Source organism: Colossoma macropomum, unplaced genomic scaffold (assembly GCF_904425465.1).
Source record: "Colossoma macropomum unplaced genomic scaffold, Colossoma_macropomum, whole genome shotgun sequence".
Lineage (NCBI taxonomy): Eukaryota > Metazoa > Chordata > Actinopteri > Characiformes > Serrasalmidae > Colossoma > Colossoma macropomum.
The window spans coordinates 12,054,774-12,076,512 of record NW_023494798.1 but is presented as its reverse complement, the minus strand read 5'-3'; the positions used below and the strand labels follow the sequence as shown (position 1 = coordinate 12,076,512).

General features: G+C 38.8%; 1 protein-coding gene across 1 annotated transcript in view; it reads left to right on the top strand.

The window, feature by feature from the left end:
• The window catches only part of necab2 (N-terminal EF-hand calcium binding protein 2), a 135,842-nt gene that overhangs the window by 69,715 nt on the left and 44,388 nt on the right, over positions 1–21,739 (top strand). Inside the window, exons 6-7 of the mRNA XM_036585522.1 lie at positions 18,724–18,860; positions 21,541–21,665. Coding sequence (XP_036441415.1) covers positions 18,724–18,860; positions 21,541–21,665 — 262 coding nt within the window. The remainder of the gene's footprint in view (positions 1–18,723; positions 18,861–21,540; positions 21,666–21,739) is intronic.

The window sequence follows — 21,739 nt, the reverse complement described above, 5'->3', positions numbered from 1 at the left end:
GTTCCTTTTGATATATGTTATGAGAAGCGATGATGATGATTCATCCGGGAGGAGCTCGGAGTAGAGCCGCTACTCCTCCGCATTGAGAGGAGCCAGCTGAGGTGGTTCAGGCATCTGATCCAGATGCCCCCTGGAGGCCTCCCAGTGGGGGTGTACCAGACACGGCCTACTGGGACCAGACCCTGGGGTCGTCCTAGGACCCGCTGGAGGGATTATATCTCCAACAACTTGGGGTCCCCAGGAATGAGCTGGAGGAAGTTGCGGGGGACTGGGTTGTCTGAGATTCTCCGCTCTCCCAACTGCTACCGCGACCCTATCTGGACTAAGCGGTTAATGATGATGATAAATGATGATTCTGATAGTGTGCTTCAGATTTGATGTGCAGCAAGAACTTTTTTATCTGTGCAAACAGAAATCTAAACTTTCCTTTATGCAAATAGCACAAATGGAAAATTACAGAATTCACTTTTGTGCAAAGTAAATTATAATAATAATAAAATACTCATAAAATACTATTGGCTGCTTACATCAGAATTGCAAGCACATTTTGGTGCACTGTAAGGCTGTTAGAAAAACAGTCAGCATTCCCTGAACAGCATTTTCTATGCAAAAACGAATAAATATATATTTAATTCCTTAAAAGGCTCTTTAGGGTGATCCAGTTTGTTGTGACAGTAGCAATTACAGCTTCACACTGCTTCACACAGTTCTGGGAGTGAGAATAATCGTGATGTTTAAACTATTTTTAAGGTTAGTAGTTCAGGATTTTTTGAGCTGTGCACATGAATAGTTTGTAATTGTGTTTAGCCGAAGAGTTGAGTTATTCATTGTAAATATGGGAGAACATAGTTCAAGAGAACAGGAAAGCATTCATTGCTTCTAATGCGATGTTCTGTGATCTGTTCTGTCATTGCAGTCCTTAAATATGTGTTTATCGTGATAACAGTAAAAATATTTTTCATTGTGTAGCCCTAATATATAAGTATAATAACAGAAGTGTATAGATAGTTCTAGGCTGCATAGTAAATGAGACCTGAATGAGGGAGATTCACAGTAAGCCACTTCTTTATGGCTATGTTTGTGCATTATTTGGCTCAAACATTATCACAAAGCCAATGCTGACAGTGGTAGGAAACGCCTTAGTATCATGAGGAATCTGTGGGTGGGCAATGTGAGGAAGCAAAGAGAGGAAACTACTACTAAGATACAATCTATAGAGGTTCAGATGCATTTTAATGCTTTTGGGGATATGTTAACCCACAGCTGCTTTTTAAAGCTTATTGATCACGCAGTCTTACTGAGTGCAAATTATGGCCCTGAAATAGAAGACTGAAACCTGCTTTCCTGCGTTTGGTTGAAACACTTTCCCTGTTTCATTGCCATCCTGCAAAGTGGTGTAGGTCCAGCCTTTCCTATTACAGCTGCCCTGCACTGAACTGTCATTGCTGTTTACTTCGCATCTGGTAGCGCCTTGTCCCCTCGGTTACCTTGTTTCCCTGGTAACCGCATGTTGTAGCAGAGTCAGGCTATTTGTGAAGAATCATATATGACCTCCATTTAGAAAGTACCAAAGTGGTTTGTCTGCGGCTCTCTATTTTCATTAAAGTGTGTTTTCACATTAAAGTCAGTTTCTTAATAGTGGTCCTGCAGTATGAACGAATGGGCTGTCAAACTGCATTTGCGCCTGCACTGAACGCTGGGTAATTTAGTTGAGAAAGACTGATAAGTAATTAATGAACTGGAGGGTGAAGATGGTGGTTCATAGGGTGAGGAGGTGAGGAAGCCCTAGAGCAGCGTGCTCTTTGCAGGAGATGTATCTGCTGTAATAAGCAGGGACACTCACCTAGTGTGGCGCTTCACATTCGTGCTCTGCTGTGTGCTGACCTAATTGGGGCTTGTTTGAATTTTGTTGCCAATAATAGGGTTAGTGGGGAGGGTTCCATTTGAACGTGGCTGTTGACACAGTATGGACCACTGAGAAATATAATCAGGCAGGAGAAGGGGTTGTAATCTTGATAATTGCGTGTGTGTTTATGAGTGTGTGTGTGTGTGTGCGCGTGTGTGTATGCAGCAGCTTACCATTATCAAATTCTCACAATGGCTCTGTGGACCACCAAGGAGCAGAAAAATGTGCTAAATTAGGTTATGTATGTGGATCCGTATTCTTATATTTTTTTATTGGGGTAACAGTGCGATTTTTGATACTGTATGTGTTAAAAATGTCTTGATTCTATAGAGCTCTAATCATAATGTGAGGTTTTTTTTTTGGTGTGTTTGTTTTTTGGGACCACTTTTCATATGTCATTTCCTAGTATACTTTGCATGTATACAATAGCGTATATGAAAACTACAAGGTATATAAGTATATACATTTATGGTAAATAGGTAAATACATTTATGGTACATATTTTTTATGTATGTTGTAACTTAAACTAATTAAACTACCAAAACAACTGCAAATTCAAATATGTAAGTACACAGTAACTAATTTAAGAAATGACCTACTCTTTTCTATCAGGTACGCATGTATTTGCTGGTACAATTTGTAGTATTTACCACTAAAATATACCTGGTATTTCTCACATTCATTACTGTGTAGTTACACATTGAGCTTGTAAAGTATGCCCCAAGTATTACATGTAAGTACCACATATTCACTGTTAAATTCTGAGTAAGTACTGCTGTACATACCTGGTAGTTACTATAAGTAACTGTTTAGCTACTCAGTAGTATTGTTATAGTATAGTTCAGCTCTAGTGTTATTGTAAGTTGTTACACAACATGATTATAGACATAATTTTTCTTCATTCGAATTTTGTTCAAAATATGTAGTATATTATCTTAACTTTCTTAAGAGGATAAACTTTCAAGTTTTCAAGTTTTCTCTCGTATGAGCACCGAGCGGGAAAAGAGTTGAGTGGGGATGGAAAATGTACTGGACTGAAAAAGAATGTCATGTTACATGCAGAAAGGTTTCATTTCAGGTTTTCATTTTAGGCACGCCAATCTGCAGGTAGTTGTAGATTTACTTGGTCTCATTTATTAATGGTCAATTACTGTATAAGAGAGGGGTGTTTTTACATTTTAGAATGAATGATAAGTGGTAAAATATCAGGCTAATTAATCCATTTGCATCCCAAAAACATGTGTAGTCAGTTAGAAGGTAGTGATATCAGAAAGCAATGAAAACCAAGCAAAAAAACATCACAAGCTTGCAAGGCCACACCAGTATGACATTACAGTGGCTCCCATAGACACCAGACTTGAGCTAATTGTGTTATGCTTCAAACGTGGTACCCTGATCGGAGCCTCTTGAGCAACCTTAACAAGTGCAAGAACTGCCACACCTGACCTGCACAACCTGACCACTGAACCAGTCCGTGATATTCATGGTAGTACAGTGATTCTTCTTGAGGAGATGAAATCATCACACTGCATCTCAATCCTGGTCCCACTGCCCTGAATGTTGCTTTAACACACATAGTTCACCTCAGGGAGGGCTTGTCAAATAGTTCATGAAATGCATCAGATGTGTTGAGAGCAGGGAAACTCTAAAATGTTCAGGGCAGTGGTACTCCAAGACCTCCAAAAACAGCCCGTTTTGACTTTTTGACTTTACATATATCAGTCTTAAAGGCACAGTTTGTAAAACAACCATTTTTATTATGTGATTCATGAGACTGCATAAATTAAAAAGACAAAATTCTTGATTTTCTGTAATCTTTGATCAAAGTATAGTGACTTCTGCCCTCCTCTAAAATGTCTTTGGAGTTTTGATTAGGTCACTGTGCACCAGCAGATGTGGAAAAATAATATTAACCAATGATATGTTTCACCACCCCCACATATCATCAAGCAAAACACTCACCTAGCTCAGAGACCCTCCCTGATATATTTTACTCATTAATACGTCACAATATGGAAGCAAAATACATGATTTCCTGCTCACATTGACTAACAATATTTTTCTGTGGTTCAATAGAGATTCCTAATATTACTGTAAAATATCATCATACAATAAATGGTTAGATAATGTGACAAGAACAGAAGGTTACATCAAGCTATGCTAAAACCATTTTAAGTTCCGTCACTGGAACGTTATGTTGCAGTTGTGTTATGTAGCTAGCTTACAGCTCTTTTAAACTGAACATAAGATGTTTGTTTATTTACTTACTTACAGGCTCGTCTTCTGTTACATTTTACAGCTTTCCGATCACATACAGTAGACAAATACTGTTCAGCTATTATCCAATCTGTTCCAAATTCTGAAACTAATGTTGGGGATTAAATCAATGGGACTCTGTAAACAATAAGCAGATGCATTATTATCCCTCCCCTTTTCCCCTTTCCTCTCCAACGCTATCACGTTCTCCCCTGGTCTTTCTCTGCTCATGAATATGGATGCAGAGGCAAGCCTGGAATTCTGAAGCTGCATGTTGCCATAGCGGTGTACAGTGGATGAGCTATCCTTGGCACTAATGAGCCTGACTCCATATCCCAAGCTGCCGTATGGTCTTTAATTGCTTTCAGAATACTGCCCTTCTTACTGTCCAGTCACTCAAACAGGACTGGATGTCCGGCATAGCGTAACACCAGAATGGCTTTAAATACCATTTGGAGCTGGATTTGGCTTTAATGTTGACATGCTGTAGTTCCATCTGTCATTGTATAAAGAATTCAACAAATAATTGTGTTGTTGTTTCTGCATATTCATGAACACCTGACATGCCTTAATGGATTGACATACAAAGAAGCGCTGCCCTTTAGTTTGTTAGTAAGTGAATTGAGCCTGCAGTTGGAATCTTTGCATGCATTTGTATTTAGTGTGAGGGGAACAATACTACCAAAGTGTTTGAGTGACCAGCAATCAATGAAGGGTAAAGAGGGTTCCATCTGCATACACTCTATCAAAGGTAAGGCTGCTGTGTTACAGTATATATGTAAAATTGAAAAAAAAGTGTTAGCTGGATAATCTGGGCATTGTAAAAGAGTTTTCCGTCTCCTTGTATGATTCTCCTCCATTTTAGATCTCTTCTAAGCAGGGTGTTGGTTGGAAAGCAGCATATGTCTTCCTAAGATTCCTGGCAGTATTCCAATTTATCTTTGACACCTTTGAAGCTCATCTCTCCATCTGAGCTTTCCAGTATTATTACAGATGTCTTCTTAAAGATTCAGAATTACTTTAACAGAGCTCAGGTGGGCGCTAATTAGTTTCTTGGTTTATTTGGAAGGTGGTTGGTTGCACCTGAGCTCTTGTAGAAATTCTATTATTAAAGAGGCATTCCAGGTAAAATATTCATTTTCTAATCGTTCTGTCACCTCCTGAGTTGGTCTTTGGCCGAGACTGGGCTTCTGGTGAGAGAAGAAAGCAGTAAATATTTCATTAATGTCTGTTAAATCAAAACTTGTGCTACAAAGACACATAGTTACTGTTGCATAAGTATTGCAGCCACTGATGGATAGGCACCAAAGCATTTTGGGGCCACTTGGTTGCATTTATTTTGTTCATTCATCCATCGGCATCGTTCCATCATGTACACTACCATTCAGTCACTTGTGAAATTAACAAAGTTTATTCAGTAATAATATATACTGTGTAGACTGAAATGTTAGAAACTAAACACGAAACAAAAGTATCTATTTATAGTAATTTCTTGTGAAATTACTCTGAATAGCTATCTGATCAGCAAGATTTGGTCACGTCTTTTTGATTCTAAGGCATTCTGGATATTAATTTTATTGAGTTCATTCTTAATTCTTTACAGAGTTCACAATTAATTATGGAACATCTACAGCTTCCTTCATCACCAAAAATGTCTTAATTTTTACACCTTCCTACATGCGGTTTGAAACCTATAGAATATTAGGGTCATATTACAATCATTTTGTACACACATCTGCAATAAAATTGGTTTTATATTATTGAAAACAGTGAATCTCCGAGTGAACAGTATGTGTGATAAAATGAAAACAAAACTGGTTTTGCAAAAATATGGCACTACAAGCAGCTCTTTAGATCTCCTGCAGTCCATTGGTTACCGCCCGAAACCCAACTCCCAGATGGTAGTCAGCCCGCCTGTAGCTTGCTGTAGGCCAAAGCCATGTAGAGAAACATGCCTTCATAGACAGCTGCCTCAGTGGAAAGTTTTCTCCATAGAGAGCCACCCCTAAAACAACTGTGTCAAACACTCCCTCCAAGAGCTGTGACCATAGTAATATGCCTCCTTCGAGAGCTTCCACCATGGATAGCTGCCTTAATTAAAGAACAGTGCTCTTTATAGATGGAAAGAAGCCTCTATGAAGAGATGCCACTGAAAGCTGTTCGCTTAAGGAGAGCTTCATCCATAGAGAGTTGCCTGCAAAATGAACTGCCTTTATAAAGTGGCATCTTCACTGAGAAGAGGATGGTCCAGCATGAACTCACTTATGCCTATCATGGCTAAAAGTGCTTCCTCTTTGCTTCTCACTGATCATTTGTCTTCCTCTAAATCTGTGTCAGTTATGAATGAATGCAGCCCAGATTCATCTGTTATGCCCCATTGCAGTGACTGGAGAAGTATGTGGACGACTAAGGCTCTTGACTAAACAAAGACTGTTTTTCATTAAGCACCTGAAATCTATGGTCATTATTGTGCTCATGTTGTAGTTTACCCAGTTCTGCTGTAAGACTAAATGTAGCAATTAAAAAAGACACTTTTGGCAAGCCCTGTGTAATTCCGAAACTGGTTCAGAGTGTTGGGAAGATGCCTAAAATAGCATGTATTTATCAGTTACAATCACCCTGTTTCTGTTTTTTCAATATATTAGAATACAAAAGGTTGCCACCTTTAGGCCTCTGGTCTAGAAAATTGAATTTAGGCTGTTGTTTTAGGCCTCTGCATGAATTTGAAATGTGTTTTCTCTCAGTTCATCCATTCATTCAGTTAAACAGCAAAGTAAGTGCATTTGTGAGGGTCAGTTTGTTTTGAACCCACAAAAAAAATGTGCCTTTTCACTGACCTGCCTAGAGGAGGTGAGCTGTAGTGAACTGTGGTGATGACTGCATCTGCCAATTCCGTGTGCAATGTTTCTAACAAGGCGGCTACAAAAAGCTCCTGCGGCGAGGCAGATTTGTCGTCCCGCATTCTCTCACTGTTTAAACAAAAGCATTATCAGTGTTACAGGATCCCCTGCCTTTATGATGGTAATTTCACCAGCTCATCCTGCTTGATTAAAATTGCCTGGAAAACGTGGCAAGAGGCGATTATAATTAGGGCACTTCTTGTTAAGTGATGGTGGCTTTGACTCAGGCATGGCATTGTTCTGAGATGCCTCCTACTGCCTTTGTGGTGTGAATTCAGATTCTCTCTAGTGTTATTATATATATATAGGTTTCGCATCACTACTGAGGAGACAGTAACTTCCTTAATCATTTAAGATATTGTTGAACATATCAGCAATAACTTTAATAAGATAATTAAAACAGTAACTATTATCCTTAATTGCTAGTGAGTATTTATTATTTTTCTCAGTTTGATCTTCTTTTTCCCATGAGTCCTTTGTAAGTTTACCTTCTTTACCCAGCGTGAAAAATGTATTTTGAAGTTCATTACAACTGTTTAGCTAACAAATCCTTGCTGTTAATCATGGGCAAGGGGGCGGGGGGATTTTGTGAATATAATCTTGTGCAGGCCAATTGAATTTCTTACTCATAATAAGTGAATAAATAAGAATGAAGAGCACATAAATAAGTAAACCAGTGCATAACAGGGCTCTTTAATATTGCTTAAATAATGTTGAAGTAGCATTATTAACTTATTAACTATTAACAGGGCCTGTGTTCTTACTTTTTGCTAGCAGTTTAACAAAAATAGCTGCACATGGAGGAGTACACTTACACCTTTTTCATTATTCAAAAACACCAGAGAAAAAGTTTTAACCACTAGGTTTTCGTGTTGGATATGGAAGGCTTGAAGGACAGAAGCAGCCCCTTCAGATGAGCTAATGAGCTAATGCTAACACTTTTCTCCTCGGTGGATGATGAGCCACTGTTAGTTTTTGAGGTAATATTAAGAACAGAGAATTGTGTTTTCATAATTTCTGGTCCTACTTAATATCAGCTAGAGATACAGCCACACTACTTCAGACTTTTCAATGATGCTCTTAAATTAGCACTCACATTGTGTTATGTAGTAGCAAAGTAACATTCATACATACATCACCAATGCAAGCAAAACTGTCATACTTTACAGCCCTGTTCGTAAAATTTTCCCTCTGACATGATGTATGAATACCTGAATCAATTTCTGAAGTCGTGTCATTACCCTGTAGTCGGTGTCATGCCCATATAATAAACTCCTGGTCTAAGCTGATTTGTGTATGGAAGAAGTGAATAGCATTTTCTAAAATCACTGCTATTGAGCTCTGTTCCAAACCAAAAAACTTGCTTTGTCAGATGCACAGTTTTCCTCTAATTGTCTCTGGGTCCTCTGAATTACAAGTTTTTTAAGAAGTCAAAATATGAATATTGCTACATGCAAGCTAACACTGCTGTGCACTGAACTGACACAACACTGGCAACTTCACCAAAATAATCCACACAAACCAGCAACCTTTGTCAAACCTGCTATTTAGGGTACTTTGGCAATAGTAACCAACAGCTTGAGCAGCTTTGTTTACCACATGGTGTGATAGCAGTGATTTTCAAAAACAGCATTCATTTCTTCCTTAGAGAATCAGCTTAGACCCACTGAAAGAAAGGAAATCAGGTTTAGATAGACTTGGGGTCAATATGAAATGCAGTCTTGTACATGGGTCAATGCTTCAATCTTTCTACAAGGTTTGGTAGTTGTAGATCAAAAACGTAATGTATATTAATTCCAGTGTATTGCTATGAACGGATGGAGGGATGAAAGAAAGAATAGCAGGATTAGTAGTTATGAAAATCAATGCTGTGGCCAGTTGAGACTTTCTAAGTTTGAAGTATTCGCTTGAAAATGCCCTAAATATGAGAAAGTGTCTGTGGGAGAACAGAAGGAAGAAGGGAGGGAGGGAGGGTGGAGGGGAGGAAGGAAGGAAGGAAGGAAGGAAGGAAGGGAGGGAGGGAGGGAGGGAGGAAGGAGGAAGGAAGGAAGGAAGGAAGGAAGGAAGGGCTAAATAAGATGAGAATAAAATGAAATGCATTTGTATGCTTTGGGTTAGCAGTAGAGCTTTTATACCAAGTGTAATATCTCTGGCTTGGAGCATGGAAAATATCAAAATTAATGAACTTCTGTATGAAAATTGAGATGAAAAAAAGGATAAAAATACAGTGGCATAAAGCCAAAAGATGCACACTTATGACATAGTATAACTTTAGACGTTTTAAAATATAGAACGTATGCCGACTTTGGTGGTTCTAGCTAGTAAATGGTGCAAGCAAGAAAGCATTGAGATATGAGTTGACATCAGTGGGCTGAAAAGCAAGGGATGGAAAAAAAGAGGTAGCTGTATGATTAGCAGAAGAAAACTTTGTTTCAGTGTACAGAACATCCACAGCAAGTTTGGTTTTAACCTGAAAATTCGAAAATAGCAGTTTGAAGAAACCTGCCATGTAAGTGTATGGAAAAAGTTGTTGAATATAGAGATGAAAATGAGGAAGGTGAGTCAGCCAACTACCTAAAAATATCATATCAAAACGTCATATTAAAACATGAGCAGCAGTCAAAAAGATGCGGTGGCTGGCTTCACAGGTCCTCGGAGGAAGCCTGGGCAAGCCTTCACCCTCCTAGCATTGGTAGTATCATGTGACTGGGGAGTTCTAACTAGTGGGTGGAATTGGAGATGACTAAATTGGGGAGAAAATTGGGTAAACCCCATCCCGTCTTTTTTTGGTTAAACCATTTAAACATCAGCATCTTCTACCCTTTACACTGTGTGAATATTTTGTGAAGAATGAAATAATAGAACTGGTTCTAAATTAATTAGACATTACAGTTAAGAAGGTGTTTGTTTTCTGCCATTACAGAGATAGAAGGTTTGGTTATGACAGTTGTAAGATGAGAAACAGCAGTGCGTGTTCTTGTTTACACAGTGAGAAAAGCCATGAGCCTGGCTTTAACATGCTGAAGGAGGAGTGCTCTCGTTCCACACCTGAGTAAACCCTCTCTTTTGTGCACACATGATAGGCATCTTCACTGATCAAGAGTGAGAAGGACAATAACAGCACAGGGACAGTTTGATAGAGGACAGCAGTGGGCAGCACTCAGTGTGCTGATTAAACATCTCTGGAATATGAGTCTCTCTGAGAGATCAGCAGGTCTACTGGAAAAAGCAGCAGATTGTAATCCTTCTGGTTTGGTTTCTTTTCCTTCTTTTTAGTTCCACCATCTGCTGCCCTCAAAACTCATCACAACTGCGTGGACTTCAGGTACTGGAACAAAGATGATCAGCCTTAGACATAATAGAAAAGTCAAAAATAGATTTGTGAGTCAGAAGAACCTTTAAAAGGTTAAAATAAATGGTAAAGGTTCCATACCAATTCAAAGATTTTTCCCTGAACCTTTGCATAATTTGCAAATGTTCTTTCACTCGCACATCTCATTTACGAAAAAAGTTCTCCAAAGAACCATGTATTGAATGTTTTTAAGGAATCAAAAGTGGGCCTTCTGCAGTGTTGCTCTGAAGAACCCCTTTTATGCATTATTTTTATGAGTGAAGCATGGCATGCTTAGGGATATTTAGAGTGATGCTTTCCTGAATAAGCCTTCAGTATAGTTTCAGTTGGGAAAAACATTGAAAGGTTCTGTAAGGAACCAGAAGTGATTCTTCAGTAGCATCGCTCCAAGGACCACTTTTCAGCACCTTTGTTTTCAAGAGTTTTGGGTTATGTGTATAAAGCAATCAAAGCATGGACAATTGATTTTTCATGCTGTCACACACCAAGAAGAGTTCTTCTATTGTTACAAGCTCGTATCATAACAATAGCAGAACCCTTTTTGGTGCTATATAGAACACTTTCCAAAAGATTCTATATAGATCCATCTACAGCATGTTCTCCATCAATCTGAAGAACCCTTAATCATGCAGGTGTTCATAGTTCTATACAGAACCATTTTAGTTACTAAAGAACCCTTGATGAACCCTTGAGTGCATGCTAACTACTAATAACCATATAGTTTGCATTAATTTTTTTTTTCTCACAATAGTTCTGGTAACAGGGTTGAATGATCAAGCTTTACGTGTGCAGCCAAATCAATTTTTTTGTAAATAAGTTGAGAAAATAGGATGTAAATACTTACTTATCTCATGGTCAGAAAACAACAGTGGAATTATTGTTTATGTGTAAATATTACACATAAACAATATACCAGCTTCTAAACTGCACTTCTAAATATACCAGTATATAGTATCACACTCAACATTCCCTCCTCTGAAACTACCGTCACAGACCAGTGTTTCCTCTAGCAGCTCAGTTACCTGCCTTATCTTACCTCACTTATCCCTTTATTTGCCACTATACACCTTTTAACTGCTGCTGCACTCAGCACTTTAACTTAAGACACATACTTCACACAATGTAAGGTTTACAGGTATGACTGTGTGTATGTATGAGTAAGAGATGGTAGGAATGCATGTTTTATTTAATTTAATTTTATTTTATTTACTACATGTAAACGTTTGTCTGATACTGTGCACTGTGAGTTCCTGTAACCAAAACCAAGTGCCTTGTATGTGTAAGCATACCTGGCCAATATAACTTGATTCTAATTCTGAAGAAAAACATAGCAAACCATTTTGTTAACCACAGAGCATGATAGCAGCAAATTTTGAAAAATCCCATTTATTTTTGCCTTACAGAAATCCAGCTTAGACCCACAGTTCCTAATATGGGCATGATGCCAAAAACAGAATGATAACACGCCTTCATATTAGTGATCTGTGCTGACTGCAGGAAGGCAGAACTAGGTGTTAGCCCAAAATTAGCCCAGAGGGATAATAAATCTTGGGGTCTTATCACTGTGTGTAATATGTCACAGCACATTTGACATGGAATCATAGATCGGTTGTGTGGATCTAAATCTTAGCCAAGTCATATTTTTCTTGCAGCTTTTTGGTGGTGCTGTTGTATTTGGGTTAACAGACATCCAGAATTATCAGCTTATTGTCATTTATTAAATGCTGAAAACATTATTTTGATGCCTTTTGGCTCCTCTAGCCCATATATCAGCTGTCCCTGCTGGACATAATCTGTCATGACAAGCATATGACATATGCCATGACATGTTTATGGCATGGTTATAAGTTACATCACAGTTATGTAGCAGGGTTCATATAAAGTGTTGCCAATTAGTCTAACATAAAGTAATGTAAGAATGCATTTCTACATCCATGGAAGGTCTTTTTAAAATGATCATGAAGTTTTTCTTATCCTTTATTGCAACAGTATTCAGTCTCAGGCTTTTCACAGCCTTAGTGTCTTATCAAAACTTATCAGGACAAAGAGTGCCGTTGGACACTGTGTGAAATGTCTTGTCCAAGAAAGATGTGAAAACGCATCAGAGGTAACACATGAAAGCTTCTCAAAAGCGTCTTGATCCAAAACCGAGAAACTCCCTCTGAAACGACACCAAGGTTAGGCCGACCTCCAGCACAAATTTACACGGGTGCCAAGTGCTAACACGCACTCACAGTACATGGAGACAAAAAAAACAGCATAAAGCTTTCACACATATACACACAATAGAAACAACACAGTAATCTCTTTCTCTCACAAAACCAAAGCCCATCTTCTCTGGCCTTCATTTTCTGCTGGCTCTAGATTTAATCCCAGCCTTGTAAAGTCTCAGCAGCTTGGATCCCCACATGAATGGATGTATTCCTGGCTGAATAACCACATTATGCCATGACTCCTGCTTTCAGGCAGCCTAATGCGATTGAGATTGAATCTCTTTCCTCAATTTCTCGGAAGCTTTGTCTAACTGGGCTGTGTTCAGACACCACCTTTTCTTTCCCTCTGTTGTACTCAGTAATTAAAAGATGTCTCTATTTTGCCTTGCTCTCACCCTTCTTGCCCTTTTGGCTGTCGTAAAAGAACCATTTACCCATCAATTATCGCTTGGACGACAAGGGAAGCCAAAAGTACAAATATGAGGGCAGACAGTGGCTTGTAGTCTGTTTTTTGAAGTCCATATCAGTAAGTATAGTCTATTTAAATGCTGCAGAGCTAATTCCTTCTGCTGAGATGAAAATCTTCCTTATAAACTCAGTTCCGCCGAAGTTCAAGGCGAAAGTGCAGGTGCACACTTATTGCACAATATCAGGACACAGCATACATTGAAGTTTATTGAACTGCTGAATTGAACAAACAGAGGTGGGAAGTTGTTTTAAATAGATGTGCTGGCATATCTGTGTTGTTTCATCTATTTTAGGGTACAAACTCTCTGGGTCGTAGACGCCACATTGCTGTTCAGACATGAACCAATTAATCGTATCCTAGCAACAGGAGTCAATATGTTACTTAGCAACAACATTTGATGATATGCAGAAGTTGCTTTTGAAGAGGCTTGTGCAGAACTCTGGCAAATTTTATATTCCCTGTGCAATACTAAATATAGTCTCAATGTAATTTAGAATATGAAGTTATTTCAGTTTTGCCTTACTTGCATTTATGTTTCAAATGCCTGATATGCAAGTTTTCTAGTTTCCATGTTGCTTTGAATGCTAAAAAATCTGATCCTCTGTCACATTTCCTCAGAGTGCTCTGGTGCCGGGCTGAAGCCCCATTTGTTTGCCTGTCTGCCATTAATAGCTACTTAAAAGCATGTTTGTTTTATTTTCTGTATTATGAAGGGAAAGACTAGATGGGTCCCACACCTCCAATATTGTTCTGAGGGATACAAATACAGTGGGCAGATTAAATTACTGAGTGTCTCAGTTCTTTCTAAAGCTCAGGATGCACTTAATGGCCTTCTCTTTTTGGCTCAGCAGCAAAGCAGTAACGCTGGGAACATAGCAGCATCTAGAGCCAAAGGTCTAGAAGTCGTGCCTTTAAATGGAGAATCAGCATCTAGCAGTGCATTCACCATTTCTCTCATTGAAACTGCACATCTAGCTAACAGAACATCTGCTCATTGAAAATAATCATTCAGTCGTTGCAGTCGAACTTCTGAAAATGGAAGAATTTTTAGGCCGTTGCTATTAAGGTGGTATCAATAATGTATCCGGAGCTTTATTCACAGTAAGACATTTTATGAAATTACCCCTCAGATATTGCTGCCCCCTCTTCACTCAAAATCAGCACACATGTGCCATGGTTCATTTTGTTCATAAAGGATAAATCTGTCCCTGGACATGAGGCGTAAAGCTTTCCTTTCCAGTAGGCACAGGTGGTTTTGGGTACCGTAGTCCAGCTTGTCACTCATTGTTATTCTGTAATTCATTTCTGAATTTGTCACACACCCAAATGTGTCCACTCATCATTTTACTGTAAAGTGGCAGGCTTGATTGTATTCGACATGGGCTGTGGGCTTTGTTGAGACTACATCAACATTCCTTTCAGGTTTGAACCCACCAGGTTATTCATTCAGCCAGTCAGTTATAAAATAGGTAAAACACCAACTTATAAAAATGACAAATGCACATCAGTTGAATTCCATTTCTTGGCGGAAGAAGTGTTCAGTGTGATTATTGTTCATTAGGGATGCAACAGTATGAGAATTGTGGGCCGATGCACATATTTCACATATATATATCTACCAATGCTGGTACATAAACATAAAATGTAGAAATTGAGACTGCATCTACGTGATTTAGAGCAGTACAACATTTATTATAGGATTTCTATTTATTATAGGATTTACAGTATTAGAAATGCAGTAAAACAAATGAAACTGCAGTCCAGCATTTCCTAAACATTCTGCTCTCCCGGTCTACAATAAATACAGCCATTATCTGCCATTGCTGATATTAATCCAGTGCCATTATGCACCTCAAGTCAAGTCAAGCTTTATTGTCATTTCAGCTATATACAAGTACACAGTGAAATGAAACAACATTCCTCCAGGACCATGGTGCAACACAGGAACACAAGTGTGAGACAATACAAAATACACAGTGCAGACAATACAATACAATAAATAAATACGAAAGACTTACAATAAATACAAAACAGAACACAGGCAGTACACAGTACTGAGAGTACCTCTATTATTAATAATAAATTAACTTTTTTATTGGTATATGGTATCATATTGTATTTTGTCATTGTTTCATAAAAACAATAAGCCACTTGAGTTTGTGTGTTACAGTGATATTATAACAGTGAAGGAGGTTTTTATTGTGCAGTTTCTCCAGAGATATCTGATTCACTAACAAATGGTTCTTTTAAACTGATTGTTCTCAGTGAATCAGTCAAACTGATTCAAAAGCTGCATCTTTTTTGTCACACCTTTGCAATATTTACATCAGTATTATAGGCAGAATAGTTCTAATAAAATTTGGATAATAATTTTTCATGATTTACACAAAACCCAGTGTGATACTATGACAAGAAAATGAATTGGTTGGAATAAATTTTGGAAAATCATTAATATTATGTCCTGTGGTGAACAAAAATATTCCAAAGCTGATACATTATGCCATATGGATATGTTTCGTCTAAATATTGCCTGATCCTCTGAATTATGAGGTCATACAACTATTCGTACATGCAAGCCAACACTGCTATGCATTGAATTGACATTATAATGATATTATTATAACCTCACCAAAATACCCCTCAGATATCAGTAGGCTTTATCAAATGTGGTTTAAAGGCTTTGGCAGTTTTAGGCTGTAGTTTGAGTAGCTGATGTTGGTATATAATAGTGTTGAAATTTACTAGTAAAGTCCAGTGTGCTGGCGCGCAAGCTGTGTTAACTTGTTTGTAGCATTATTCGTATTTTGACTGCTAAACAACCTCATAATTCAGAGGATTGAATGACACTCGGGAAAAAATGTACACAAGACCAAATGTATTGGGTTTGGGGCATTTTGGTTTACCAGAGGATGCAACAGCGGCAGTGTTCAAAAATGCCATTCGTTTATATCATGCATAAAACCAGCTTAGTTCCAGAGTTCCTACTATGGTGATTCATTGAAGCGAACAGTTTACAATGAATCAAATTTCGGTAAAAAGAATCAAACTTCCCGTCACTATTCTCTACACACAATAAGTATGCTTTTACTCAGTTTTACCCATCATAAATGAACTTGTGACAGGAAATGATGAAGTGTTTTGTATCAAAATGAACCACTTCACTTCAACCTTGTTGCTTTTATAGCTGTTGTCTCTTGTTTTCTTCACAACTTGAATAAACGTTCTCCCAGTAATGCTTTGGCATTCCTCCTGGCTGCAGATGTAGGTTGCTGTAAGTGATATTTCTAATGCTCAGCATTGAGTGTACTTTATGGGCCTGTTGCATTGATGGAAAGCCTTGCTGCCTCCCGCACAATCCTCGCAGTCTTTTGCTCTCTTCATCAAGTCTTCATCAAAAGATCTGTGCTCTGCATTGGCAGCTAGTGCTTTAGTGCGGCTTATGATATTTGAATCCTTCAGTGGTAGTAAAACGCAGTGCGGAACTGCTGAACCGGCAGATTGCTGGCATTAATCATACTGACCCTCACTCTCACACACACACACGCACAGCCACCTACCCCTCACACACTCCCCGTCCGCCGGCTTTTTGTCCAGCCAGGTGGGCAGCGTTTGCCGTCTCCTTCATTCTTATCTTTTTTCTTCTCCATAACTTTCCCTCTAATCCTCTCTAATACACAGTCAGCATGAGTCTGCATAGCATTGCAGTATAACTCACCAGCTGTGTCAGAGAAGCCAGCGCTGCAGTCCAGCTGAACTCTACCTCATGCCTGCTTTGCATTTAGTATTCATTTGCAAGCAGTAATGAAGACTGGCTTGTGCTCTGGCCACCATGAGGAGCTTCAAAGTCCAGCAGTCAGCAAGCTAGCAGTATTATATTAATGTCACAAGTTTTGTCATCATTGTTAGGCAATGACTGAAGGGCTGAAATTTGATATTCTGCCTGTGGGAAGTATTGCGATCTAGAGTGAAAAAGATTGACCCCACTTTCAGTAATCAGAAGTTGAGTCATTAGGAGTGTGAGACAATATTTATGGGCACTGTACAGTATGCAGTATTTCTCATTATTTGGTTTCATGGTTGATAGTGTTGATGAAGATGTGTCTTTGTTTTTAAATATTATAAGGACCATGTTTCAAGAGCAAAACCTTTTTTGTGTGTGTGTGTGTGTGTGTGTTTCCCTTAGTATTTTTTCAGGCCGGATGGTGGACGCTTCTGGGCCAATAAAAAAAATCCACATATTTCCAGTGTTAATAGTTCCTTGAACCAAAACCGAAACTGTTTAGACTGTCATTTCTACAGAACTCTGAAGTTGTATCATCATTCTGTAGTCAGCATAATGCCCATATTTGGAACTCCAGGTTTGCTGTTACTTTCATGTGACATCATTTCAGTGTGCTGGAGTGCGAGCTTGTTTGTAGCATTATTTATATTTTGTCTGCTGAACAACCTCACAATTCAGAGGATCCAGTGACACTCTGAAAAATGTACACATATTTGTTTACCAGAGGATGCAACAGCAGCAAGGTTCAAAAATTGCATTCATTTCTGTCATACAGAAAAACAACTTAGGACCCAGAGCTCCTTCTATGGTGATTATGCTGACTACACAATGACACAAATGTGACTTCAAATGTCTCAAAAACCTCCAAATTGATCTGATTTTCATAGCTTATGTGTGCAAACATCCAGAACGTGGAGCTCTTGCTGGTTTTGCTAAAATGGATAAAAAACCATACCATTTATGGGACTCCCTATTTCACGAAGACCCCAAAGTCATCTTTCAGTTTTCAGAAAAACTTTGTTTCTCTAAAGACCAAGAAATTCAGTAATTTTGTGTTGTATCAGTGATCGGATCCGTGCCAGACTTGGGATTGAATTTAGTCCATCTTTACTTTTGAAAGTAGATCATTTTATAGAGAATAGAGAATTTGGCCAAAATCCACCATCTGCCTTGAAATTCTTTAATTTGACCACTGGTTATGCCCCATACTAACAAGTGGAGTAATACATAGCAGTGTTATTCTGCTGCATTATGATTGTCAGTGTCATCGCTAGCAGAAAGCATGTGAACAGTAAGACCTGTTATAATTTACCATGTAAATGTAGCCATCTTTATAAGAAGGAATAGCTCAGGACCTATAAACCTCCCAAGTCCATTTGCATCTCACATGATGTTCACACTTGATGTCTTAATTATGAAGCTGTAGAAATGTCATCATGTCAATATTCATGCAATTCTGTAACATCCAATACCAAATGACCTTTTAGTATCTGATCTTTCACTTTTAAGCCATCATAGTAATCAAGGAAGCAATCACAGCCCTTGAGATGTCATTTGAATTCGCTAGTTTTTTATGTCTCTGTCTTTCTTCTTGCTATTACCATACTCATTTGACTTTGTTGTAATTTGCCCTCCACACTTCAGAAACAGCGCACTCATTTAACCATATGCCACACTCGACATTTACAAAGTCGCAGGGTTGGTTATGTGGCATTAGGCTAAAACCCTTCTGGTGGAGTGCAGCTTGCTGAAAGGCTTAGACAAGGTCTCATTGTATATGCACACATAAGACCCACTGCAAAGTGCTGATTCTGCTTCTACCTCTCTCTCTCTCTCTTTATAACAGGTGTATGAAAGGGGAACTAACATTGAGCAATTTGTGACCCGCTTCCTGTTGAAGGAATCAGCCAATCAAATTCAATCCTTGCTCAACTCCGTGGAGAGCGCAGTGGATGCTATTGACGAGCAGCATTGCCCTGTAGGGTGAGTTACAGGCTAAAGCATGCTTAAACATACTGACCATAGTAGTCCGAACAAAATCTTTATTCCATTTTTTGTTGTTGGATATTATTTGAAAATACCAGCTGCTTATTGCTTACTGGACAAATTTCTGATTTAAATTTAGAAGCATTTCTTATGAGGATTTGATAAAGTATCAGCTAATGATGAAGAACTAATTTAATTTTATGAACACTGTCCCTTTTGAAGGAGAATAAAGTATTATTTTCAATTACACAGATTGTGTGCTGTAGAATGAGGACTGAAATAAATTGGGTGTGGCAGCCAAAATAGCCATCAATGGCAGCCTGTTTAATTATTCCTTATAATTAGGGATGTCCCGATCAAGTTTTTTCTGCCCCCGATCCCGATCCGAGTCATTTAACATTGACCATCTTCCGATATCGAGTCTCGATCCGATACTTATATTTTCCTAGATAATACTATTGCACAATGCACAATTCAAGTACATTAGTTATTAAAATCAATCCAATGTATATGCTTCACAACTGTATAGCTCTGCAGTGCATTAAGAAAAAAAATGCCTGCATCCAAGCTATGTTTTTTTTAAAATTATTTTTACAAAATAACCAAGTAAACAAACTAAAAGATGTCTTCATAAATAGCTTGGATAAATTCCACTTAGTGCAGTAGTAAAACTATAACACTCAAAATGAGTAATATAATTATAATTTCACTTTAAAGTGTAATAGCTTAACATCAACAATCATGACAAATAAAAAACGAAATTCCACCTAGTGCAGCATTATAGTAAAAACAGTATACTAAAACTAAAAATCAGAAATCTCAATTCCACTTAAGTGGTGTAGCAGCTTAACTTGAACATGTAAAAAAACAATATATGTTTCCACTTATTAGATTAACAGCATTACAGTAAAACCTGAATATCAAAATAATAAATGTGCATTGGACTTTTTTGTTATCTGGGAAGGCCAGTTCTTAAAGTGCTTTTATTGGAGCTGCTACAGTTTTTCCTTTCTCTTATTCAGTTATCTACACTCTGACTCTCACCTCAAACTGAAGTTAAGGGTTTTTTGAGGAAAATCAGCATCTCTGCCGTGTTAGGTGACAGCCGCGGTTCCTCTTCTCATCAGTGACGTTTGAGACTGGTCGCTCACTGTCGCTCTCTGTCTACACTTGTACAGGGGGCACAGAGAAACTTGTTTGCAATAGCAGCCAGTGAGGGAAATCGCAGATGCAACACGCTTTACATCAAAAGTCGAGTCAATCCAGTGCACCGTGAGGCTGAGTAATGACGGGGAAACCATCAGAGCTCCAAATGTCTGTGGTAAAGCTAACAGCACTCACATCTGATAGAAGATCTCGTACGTGCTCACGAACCTTGGTGAAAAGCTCCAGTATGGCCGTGTTTGGAATGTAGTGTCGAGAAGGTAGGGCGTAGCGTGGCTCCAAATGACGTAAAAAAAAAACCTGTTTTCTACCACAGCGATAGGCTGGTCATCCAAAGCGATTAACTCGATTACTCTCTCAGTAATCTTTTTGGCCATGTTGCTGTCTCGAGAAAACGTCTCTGTTCTTTTAAAAGTTTGCTTTAGTGTGTGTTGCTTTGGTGCAGCCTTTGCCTGAGTTAGCTGAGTAAACTCGCTGTATTCTGCTGAGTGTTTACTTTTTAGGTGCTGTATCAGCTCTGTTACTAGCGCCTCGCGAAATGATGCTCACATTGCATACATTACACATGGCTGTAGGACTGGTTTCGTTCTCCACTTTAAAATATTTCCACGCGGTAGACATTTCAGCAGCGTCCTGCCACAAATTGCGCTCTCCTACGACACCCATGTGACCGCTGACGTAAAACAAAGGATCGGGCATAGATTCATGCTCAATAAAGCCGATATGAAAAAATGCCTTGATCGGCCCTGATAACGATCTTTGAGATCGGATCGGGACATCCCTACTTATAATAATGATGAATGTAATTTTCGAAAAAATATTGGGTGAAGGACAGAACTGGCTTAAAGGTCACAGAGCCAAATTAGAAACTCGTACAGCCTAATTCTGGCACATGGTTTATGTACTTACTGCCAAAACGCTGTATTAGCTACAACAGAGAAGCTTGCAAGCTCTTAATAAGTGAAGGCTGTACACTAATCCTATTTACACCAATGAATCATTTAGCCTAAAATTTTATAGTCAGTATAAGGAGAATATGCTATCCTGTACCTCAGATTATTTTAAGGGCTCTCTGGTTGCAACATGGTTGGCCATACAAACCATATCTGTTTATGATTTTAATTTAACAGGAAATCTGTATACAGCATAGGTTTCCCCAGCTGGGTGACCAGGGTCCTTTCTGTGTGGAGTTTGCATGTTCTCCCCGGTCTGTGTGGGTTTCCCCCGGGTGCTCCCACTGTCCAAAGACATGCAGTCAGGCGAAGTGGAGATACTAAATTGTATACAGGTGTTTCCTTCCTTCTCCCCAGTGACCACTGGGATAGGCTCCAGCAACCCCGTGACCCAGGAGGATAAGCACTAGATAATATGTGTGTAACAGAGCAGTTCTTTCAAAATAATGCAAATAAATTATGAGATGTTGAATGCTGTTGGAAAAACACAGCATATAAGCAACTTTGTAGCTTGTATCTGTCAGCAGTAACTCCTGTCCTTGTCCTTTTCCGTAATCTAGATCATACCCCAGTAAGACCAGTCCACGCGTTCCGGAAAGACGCTATGAAGCCCCAGTGCCAGACTACCCTCCTAATAACAGAGTCAGTGCCAAGGACACCATGAGGAACCTCAATGTGGGCCCAGGTAGACCACTGACCTGTCTCATTACACAGATGTCCACACACACACACACACACACACACACACACACACACACA